At 45.4% G+C, this 9,997-nt stretch overlaps 1 protein-coding gene across 2 annotated transcripts in view; it reads left to right on the top strand.

Moving 5' to 3' along the window:
• Positions 1 to 6,167: 6,167 nt before the first annotated feature.
• LOC125943733 (zinc finger BED domain-containing protein 4-like) overlaps positions 6,168 to 9,997 on the top strand; it is an 11,458-nt gene continuing 7,628 nt past the window's right edge. Inside the window, exons 1-3 of one of the 2 annotated variants that reach the window (XM_049663222.1) lie at positions 6,168 to 6,682; positions 7,944 to 8,182; positions 8,706 to 8,913. In XM_049663222.1, coding sequence (XP_049519179.1) covers positions 6,311 to 6,682; positions 7,944 to 8,182; positions 8,706 to 8,913 — 819 coding nt within the window. In that variant the 5' untranslated portion in view covers positions 6,168 to 6,310. Of the gene's footprint in view, positions 6,683 to 7,066; positions 8,914 to 9,572; positions 9,928 to 9,997 lie in introns of those variants that run through there. The other variant, XR_007465864.1, reaches the window with a different exon arrangement.

Raw genomic sequence — 9,997 nt, 5'->3', positions numbered from 1 at the left:
AATAGCAATCATATGGACACTCCAAGCGCATTTCTGCAGTCGTCGTCGCCGTGAGGTTCCGTATAAAGGCCGTTTCACATGACGCGATTTTCATTCCACCCGAAGTGCGATTTCCGTCGCATGCGACGAAAATCGCAGTCGCAGCGTCGCAACGTCACCACAATCGCTGCGATTTTCCGTCGAAATTGCGCCGAGAGCTATTTCGCGGTCTGTTTTGGAAAATAGCGTCGGTCGCTCAACACAACGTTTACAGGTATACCTCTTTGTCTATAAATGTTGGCTCAACAAGCCTCGAACAGTGCAAATAATTGAGTGGAGCCGTGGATTGCGCAATCGGTACGTACCATCAGCACCGACAGGCGAACAGTGCAGATAAAAACTCGTAGGTCAGATTCGGTTCTGTTATTTCTATGCGTTTGTAGACACGCTACGTTGCTAATCACGCGACCCTTTTTTACGTTGGCTTTGGGTGCTGATAGTACGTACTTTTGCGTGCTTTTCCGTTATTCACACGCGTTGCGAGTTGGTAAATACTACGAGGCGTCCCTCACGGGAAGGCATAGCCTTCGGATGTCGTTCCAATTTTCTGCTTGTACAAAACGCCACAGTTGTAGCGCGGTATGCTTTTACGGATGGAACAATTTAAAGAATATGCAACTACGGAAAAGTGATGCAATCAAATGGTCCGACCATTTAGTTGCAGTCGGTTGGTTTGGGCTTTCATGCGCATTTTCCCCAATGAATTATCTCATTTCAAGGTTCTGTTACTTCCGCTGCAAGACGCGACAGCTTATCAAGCTCGCAAAACGAACCTGCAAACTATATATCGTAATGAATGTTCTACAATAGCATATTTAACGCTTTGACTGGGAATAAACAGTTTTGTCAATTTGTTTTCGAAGCACTTTTTAAACATTTCAAACATTTTTCTGATGTATAATTTTTCTCCTGCACAAAAACCAATAAACCTTCACTGTGTTGCAGACTTTGTATCCTTACTGCATCTGTATTAACCTTCACATTAAAAGGTAGTAGGAAGTAGGGTCGACAGGAAGTAGGCTCGGCAGCGAGCGCCGTCTCCGCAACCACCCTGAACTACGGGAACCTCCGCTCCAATGGGAAAACGAGCGACGCGGCAGGCATCTAGTAAGAAAAGCGCGAACGATACCACGTGACTTCACTTCGCCAATAGGGACGCGCAGACTACCTCCTCTCCCCTCACTCTTCGCCTATAAAATGTCGCGATTTTTGGATTTTCAGGAGTCGTTAGCAGCCTTTGGCGCTTAAGATTGTGTACTTGGAGTGTGCTAGAGCTTCTTAACGCGCCCGCATCGTCAAGTGGACGTGCAGAATGGCGGATGAGAGCACAGTAGAAAGTGCCAATTTGGTTTGCTCGCCGCGTCACCATGTATCTGCAGACCTGAAAAATCACTACGACTATGTCGGGAGCACGCCAGACGGAAAGAAGCTTGTCTACAGGTGCAAGCATTGTAAGCAGAACAAATCCAGCAGCAGGACGAATACAAGCAACTTCAGACGGCATTTAGAGGTATGTATTAAATTTTTTTGGTATGTATTATTAAACTTTTTTGGGGGGCGAGTTGGTTGATACGCACGTCGCGGGCGCTAGCGCCGGTGTCCTGTCCTTGCTATTTTTTCCGCGAGTATTTGCGCTACAATGGCTTCAGTTCGCATTGAATTCCTACATAGCCTTCCTTGTTGTATTTATTCCATAATATGTTCAAAACTGTGTACGCTAGTGCTTCACATCATTCCCATTTATTGAGATAGCAATTATAAGGACTCTACAGGCGAAAATTCAACATCCTCAATGTCGTTATGAGATTGCATGTACGATCTCTGCGAGCGGTGTACGCTGTGCATGACACAAGGGAAAGTGTGAGGGGTAGTGTGCCGACGGGCCTGAGACGGCGACAACTTGCTCCGAGAGAAAGTGGTTGTGCGGAAGAAAACGCGGTCTATTCGGCAACCCTTTTATGGCGATAGCAATTATATGGACACTCCAAGCGCATTTTTGCTGCGGACTTGGTCATGGACATCGTCGTGGACGTCACTGTTATGTTCCGTATAAAGTCTAAACACGGTAACATCGTCGCCGCGCGCCGTACGCTGTATGTGCGAGTGAAAGCCGACGATTGCGGCTCAATCTCGTGCACGCGAGGGAGAAAGGTGGGAAGAAAGGTCGCTTCTGTAGCGCGCGAGGTACGGGGGGGGGGGGGGGGGGGGGTTAAACCGGTGGCGGCCGTGTGGGCGCCGTGTCTTGAAAGCGATCGGCGACGTGTAAAAAGCAAGACTGTACGAAGCGAGAGACGCTGGAAGCGAGGGACGGCACGAAGCGCTCGCTGCTCGAGCCGCGACTCCTCACCCTAGCGTTTTGAAAGCTCGTTTCCGCGGTCGTCGAGCGAGATGTGTTCATGTTTAGCTGTGCACGCGTCACACCGTGCTTGTTAATTTAGTTGTAAGTGAATGTTAACAAGTTTATACGGCCGACAAAGCTACTATCCTTAGCTCGTATAGTTGTCTACTAATTTGTTATCGCAATTGATGCTTCTTCTTTTAGGCGAAACTGCGACGGGCACTTAGCTGCGAGTCCGCGCCTTAACAGGAAGCTTTAGCTCGAGCCCAACTCCGACGCGGCCTATTCAAATACACGTAAAACGCGGCAGCGCTTTTCTGAGATAACCCCTGGACCGATCTTAATGGAATTTGTTGCATTTAAGAAAGTAAAATTTAAGAAAGTAAAATAAGAAGCGGAATTTCGATTTAGGGACCTATTTGAAAAGTAATTTTCACAAATTCGAAAGTTGGATAAAAATAGAAGCACGAAATCTAGAAATCAATAGCTCTGCATCAAGAACAGCTATCGCGGTTCTATACACTGCATCCATTAGATCATTCAAAGCAGACAAATGCGATGTGTCAATTTATATCTTACGCGAATTCGTTGGGTTGTGTACAAGGGTTCCGCAAAAGCTGAATTTCCATATTACTAAATATTTAGATACATCTGTAACATCAATTTTGTCCGCTTTAGATATACTATTAGAAGCAATTCACATAATTGTGATAACATTTCTCGTTGCTGAGTTAAAGTTGTTTCCTGAAAATTTGCGATTTTCACCAATGCTTAACATAAAATTCTGACTTACATCAAAAATTCGAAGCCAACAGTCACCAGATATGGTATTTCATTTAAATGCAACAAACCTCGTCAAATTTGGTGCTCTGGTTGCCAAGAAAAACGAATTCTCCTTTTACGTGTATTTAGGTAAGAGCACACGAGCTAAAGCTTCCTCTTCAAGAGCGCGGATTGGATGCATGCTGGGGAGAGCGCGAGGTGTGAACTAGAGTATACTCTAGGGGAACGTCCTAGTAGACCAGACGGACGGCGCGACGGCGGCGACCGAACGTCGAGACAACTCGTGTTGCAAGAGTGCCTACTTTCCACAGACGGTGACAGACCACATAAGGATGGATGGTAGCCTTGTGGTAGGGGTGCCGCCGCGCTGAATAGGTGATGTCAAGTTAAACGTACATCATCTGAGACACCGTTTATCAGTGAACTAAAAATAACACTTCCGGAACTAAAATGTTAGCTCTATAAAGCAACAATCTCAGAGGAACATTTACTTCACAATCTGTCACATTGTAACTTCAGTTTATATCTATAGAGGATTGTGAGAATATGCGCTCGCAATTCAATACTAACGAGGCTAATGGTATTGGTTTTAAAGATACACTATAAAGAGAAACCGGAAGTTGAGGTTGAATGGTAGATTGTATCCTAGTCCAGTTACAGTAGTGCCAGTCTTACTGCGAACAGAGCTTCAATATGTGAGAAGTAGCGGAAGACTGATGGATAGGTGCTGACGCCTCTTCGAAATTCCCGCGCTAGGCGTACGCGGCGTTGGAGATGACTAACGCTGTCCAGTCACGATTGGTCAAGTGTACCTTGCCTTCAATTTGACCCATTGTCGTACGGAGAAACGCATGCCGTGCGAGCACGGGGGGTTAGTTGGCGCTACGTTCGTCTGAAGTCACTGAAATGCAATCCTGCTTCGCTGGCGAGATGTTCGTTCCAAGTAACAAGGTCCATCGTGGCAAACACACACGAAAGCGGTGGCTTTTGCATACACTTTATTTGTCGACGTCCGGCCGACCTTTCGCACGAGAAAATTTAGGTGGCTGCGATGTGTATTTTTACAATCTTTCCACCGGGAGTCAAAAGTAACACTGAAGAAACACACACACACATACGCAAACACACACACACACACACACACGAGTGTAGCTGGGGCCGACGATATTATCAGTACGCATCGGAGCCACTTAAATTTTGACTTGAGAAAGGTTGGCCTTCGGCCGAAACGTCGACAAATAACCAGTTTTTTTAGGAGCGTATACTCTTTCTTAATTTTTACGGCAACCGAATATAGCCTTACTCGCAAACTGTGTATATATAGTGCGTGCGTGCGTGCGTGTGTGCGTGCGTGCGTGCGTGTGTGTGTGTGTGTGTGTGTGTGTGTGTGTGTGTGTGTGTGTGCGTGCGTGCGTGCGTGTGTGTGTGTGTGTGTGCGTGTGTGTGTGTGTGTGTCGTGAGGCAACCATTCGACAGGTTCGAGTGTTTCTATGAAGCGAGCGAATATGCACGTAGCACATATTGAACAGGGAAAGATATCTTAACTGACGTTTCGGCTGTGGCATGCACGGCCTTTGTAAGAGTAAACAGTTGTCGCGGTATGAGAGCTCGTATTATCAGAAGCATTTGATAATGTGTTACAATAGACATACCACATATGAAAAGGCGTATCATGTACATATCATGTCCCGCTGTTAGCACAATAGTCTTTTGCAGTCTTTTGTAACACATTATCAACTGCTTTAGATAATACCAAGTTTCACACGCGAACCCATGCAAGCATGATATTTTTCCCTTTTCGATGTGTGCTACGTACACATATATACAGGGTGTTCAAAATTAAGCTTTACGGAATGTTTAAGAATCGCCTGTGGCAGGTAGCTCAATTTAATCGTTTATCTGGATCATTCGAAGAGGCGGACATTAGTGGCACGAGAAGTCGAAACACATTTAACTAATTAACAAAAATTGACTAATGAACATCCTAGTTAATTACTTTACGACACATATTTCAATTTACGAATTGTAGCCGCCGAGTTTGCAAGACGCATCCACTTTAAATGAATTTGCAGGATGACACCAGTTTCGAGATATTATTTCCCAAAGTGTGGGACGAAATACATAGGCGTCCCAGTTACTTTCGTGCTTCAATTTATAAAACAGCATTTTGGTAAAAAAAAAAAAAAGTGGAACAGTGCATTTTTACGGCGGGTTTCATGGCGCATATCTCCAAACTAATTTCATTCTGGAAATTCATTGCAAATGGATATGCCTCACAAGCTCACCGGCTGCAATTCGTAAATTGCAGTATGTGTCGTAAAGTAATTAACTAAGAAGTTAATTAATAATTTTTGTAAATTAGTTGAATATGTCTTCCGATTTCTCGTGCAACTCATGTCCCCCTCATCAAATGACCCAGCTCAACGATAAGAAATACGCTACCTGCCACAGGCAATCTTTGAAAATTCCGTAAAGCTTAATTTTGAATACCCGGTATATAAAATTTTGCTCGTTCTCATTTCCCTAGAATCAATCTTGTGTGTACATAACTTATACATAATATCCAATGTTCTTTCAGCTTGTTCACAAAGGGGCCTACCAAGATGTTGAAGCGAAGCGCCAGGAGACTTTGGATGCCTCCGTAGCGAGGTTCCACGAAATAAAAGGAACGACCACAAAATTACCAGCTTCTAACAGCCTGCAGAAATCTTTCACCAGATACGTGACAGAAATGGTGGCATTGGATGGTCTTCCTCTCTCTGTAACAAATGGTGTTGGATTCAAGCGTCTTGTTGAGTTTTTAAAGCCCGAGCTCACCCCGCCATCTCCGAGAACAGTTTCGCGGAAACTCGAAGCCCTGGCAACAAAAGTCGCGCTGCCACATCTTAATACAGAACTCTCTAATGCCCCAAGTAACAGTCTACATTTCATTGTCGACATCTGGTCTAGTCGAGTGCGTCAGTCTGTCATGGGCATCAGGGTGCAGTATGTAGAAAAAACTGGAAACTCCAATTGTACACTGTATCTTTTCGGCACATTGAAGGCCGCCATACTGGGCAAAACATTAGAGAAACTTTTGTTGCTGAATTGCGGTCACGCGGCGTGAGGGAGCCGCAGGTTGGCACCGTAGTGTGTGATAATGCTGCAAACATGACGAAAGCGTTCAACATGACCGAACATTTCGGTGAAGAATGGCTGGATAGGGTTCCGGACGAAGAAGGCTCCGAGTCTGAGCACAGTTTTCAAGAGCCGCCTGAACCAGTCGGTGAAGAGATCACTTCCATCGCATCCTTCCACAGAGTGAGATGTGCCGCACACACACTGCAACTTGCCGTCAACGCAGCGCTGCGCAAAGACGAAGGGGCAAAGGAGATTCTGGCGCTCATTAATGCCACAGTGAATGTTTTTAGGCGCTCTTGCTACTGGACTGAACGTCTGAAGGTGCTTTGCGGAAAAGATTTGATCCCCCCTGCCGGAACAAGGTGGAATTCTCTGGTCGCGGCACTCAAGCGCTTGACGGAGGTAACATTTTGAACTTATAAATTATTGTGTTATTGCCGCTTTGTTAAACTTGTCAGCATAGCGAACTTGCATAGGGCCGCGATCACTGCTAGCGTTGTAATCTGTAATCGCGGCCACCAGCGGTAATGCTTTAAAAAGCGCTGGAGGCGATCACGGCCAACGCTTGAAGGAATTTGATTCCAGCCAAATGTGTTGAATTTTTCCTTCGGAAAATGGAATATGCTTAGCAAGTCCGATGGGAGCATTTGATCGTCTCCAGCGTCATTGTCACTAGAGGAGAAACTCGTAGGCGAACATGTACAGTTCTAATATAGACAATGTAGAGAAATACAGGGAGGGGGGGGGGGGGGTAGCAACATTTTGGTTAGACAAAAAAAAAAAAACTGTTGCCTCAGTTCATCTTGCATAGTTGTGCAGAAAATTTTCTAGCTATACCAAGACGCGAACGACCAGCAATATAGACTGAACGCTGGTCTAAAATCGAAGTTCGAAAATCTGTGACCGAAAATCTTTGAAATGGGATACCAAATTAACACGGGGCGTCCTCTCCTTCCCTGTCCCGTTATGCGGTAAGTCGAAGTACGCACGCAATAGGCAAGGCAGACTGCGGACATATAATAGAAGCTGCTTGACAGCGAGGGCTGCAGCATTCATTCCGCTCAGTTTTAATACAGTTTGAGCCAGCAGGCATTTTTAATGGCATTGGCAAAGAAGGCTCGCAATGGCCGCTGCCGCAAACAGTTCAATATCAGGCCCTTGTCGTGTATTTATATCAAGCCCTGCGTCGTGTATTTATATCAAGCCGTGTGTTTTTGGCATTTGATTGCGATTCGAATTTGCAAGAACATTTACTGCTTCTTTTTCATGAATAGCCTTATTTTAAGCAGTGTTTTATGATTATTAATCGTCCTAGACACTGCTTAAACAGAAACATACCGTAAACTCTGATTAATTTCCCTTTCTCCAAAAGCAGACACCTTGCTGATAAACGTATATCGGGCAAAGCTCTACTGTCCTTGGCTAAACTTTCTGTTTGTTGGGCTGCTGAGCACGAGGTCGCGGGATCGAATTCCGGCCACGGCGGCCGCATTTCGATGGGGGCGAAATGCGAAAAACACCCGTGTGTTTAGATTTAGGTGCACGTTAAAGAACCTCAGGTGGTCCAAATTTCCGGAGTCCCCCACTACGGCGTGCCTCATAATCAGATCGTTGTTTTGGCACGTAAAACCCCATAATTAAATTAAATTTCTTTCTGTTTCAGATTGATGTCTTCAACTCCGTCATGGAAGTTTTGAAAGAATATAATGAAAGCAACCCGACAAGACGCATAAGCGTTTCTCAGATGGAAATGAATTCTGGTCGTTTTTGTGAAATTCTGGCGCTGCTCAGGCCTCTTGCAGACGCCACCGACCGGTTGCAATCGGACGGAGTGACGTCATGTGACTTACATATCAGCATTAGCTCATGCTACGCGCAAATCAACAATTGCCGGACTTCTGAGTAAGTATACTATTCTGGGCACGAAAAAGTCGTAGGGAGGAAATAAAAATCAGGGTTCTTAATGTTCATAATCCTTGCGTAGGAAGCGACTTTTCTTGACATGTGAATGGTTCGCGATTAATTACGCATACCCGCGCGATTTCACTAACTTTCCTCTCATTTCGTCGCTTCGTCCTCTTGGCCATGAACTGTGAGAAACAAGATTAGCGTTAACATTTCGATATCCGATCAACAGGTTAAAGTATGAATAAGTGCAGCTAATACAGTTTTGAATCGTATAACGGGATCACGAATAGAAACAGCCTTCCTTTCCTTTTACAGGCTATTTGGCTCTCTAAAGCCTAGATACCTGATCAATAGGGTTATTGACCTACAAAGTCGCGGGTCGCGTTTTCTTTGTAATAATTGATTGCCATTGTCTGGCTATATACCAAGCGATACCAGCAGTTTTTTTAGATAACCTAACGTTGCAGTAGTAGTACATATTTTTATCTCAGGTCAGTAATTATTTATTCCCTTTCAGATTTCCTGACCTAAAAAACACGGTCCTGGAGGAACTGAACAACCGCTTCGAAGAAGTGCTCTACGACGACTTTTTTGTGGCTTCAAGTGTGCTCCATCCACGACAAAAACTCCGAGTATTTAATGCATCGGTTGCCCCAGGGCTTGCAAAGCCCACAGCAAACGAAGCAACAGCCGCTGTTGAAAGGCTACTTGAAGCCCACGTGCAGGTAGCTCACCTTATTTTTCGAATGGGTAGAGTGAAAAATACAGTGAAATCAATCTAGTGACTAATCAAGTCAAATGTAAAGATAGTAACCAACCTGTACGCGGGTGCCAAACGTGTCTTCCTGTGTGCCGTGATCAGTAACTTCATAATTTAAATTAATGAGACTCCAAGGATGTCGCCTTCGACTCTGAGGCTGGCCGAACGTGATATCACAATGCATGAAACTGTATTGGAGTGTAAAGTGGAAATCTAGAGGGCTGTTACGAATAGTATTGTCTTTCTCATCCAGCGTTACAAATCGGCCATGTGTTGGAAAGACACTGGGGTCGAAATTTTTCTCGTGCGCTTGCATGTGTTGCTCTTTATTCTCAATATCGGCTGTCAACTAGTTCATTCATATTGCTTTCTCATAAAAGTTGCGCCGTGTTCATCTACCGAAGTTATTTTTTTATTACAACGAGAGTCAGTTTCTATCGCGTACTTATGCCGATTCTTTTACTAATACTTCCCTTCGAAGAGAGACAATCTTAGCCTGTGCACAAACCATTTACAGTATTCGATGTAATAATTTTGCCGATCAATTCGGCATTCAAATGACGCATTACGAGTTGCAACCTTAATGCGTCACTCACGTTGTATTCCCACGCTTCTTTTGAACAGGGCCCAGCAGCCACTGCTGACAAAGCGTCCTCGCAACAGGCTCAATGTGACGTGGGGCAGGAAGGGATAGGCGACGCACGCGACCCCTACGCACTATTGGATGTCGTTTGTCCAACAGCACATCACGAGCAATCGGAACTCGACAGGTACCTGAGCAGCACGTCGACAGCGGACGACGTGTTAGCTTATTGGCATAAGCATGGGGAAACATTCCCACGTCTCGCAAAGCTCGCAGTTGTGTGCTTGGGCGTGCCCGCGTCATCTGGAGCTGTTGAAAGGCTGTTCTCAACGGCAGGGGCACTCCAACGAGCAAGGAGAGCTTCGCTCGCTCCACGCACCGTGGAACAGCTGGTGCTCGTTTCCGAACATATTCCGGAAGGGGTAAGCTCTGTCAAGATGGTCCGGGTGGGGGGGGGGGGTGGGGG

Source organism: Dermacentor silvarum, chromosome 3, assembly GCF_013339745.2.
Source record: "Dermacentor silvarum isolate Dsil-2018 chromosome 3, BIME_Dsil_1.4, whole genome shotgun sequence".
NCBI lineage: Eukaryota > Metazoa > Arthropoda > Arachnida > Ixodida > Ixodidae > Dermacentor > Dermacentor silvarum.
This window is presented reverse-complemented; position numbering and strand designations above follow the sequence as displayed.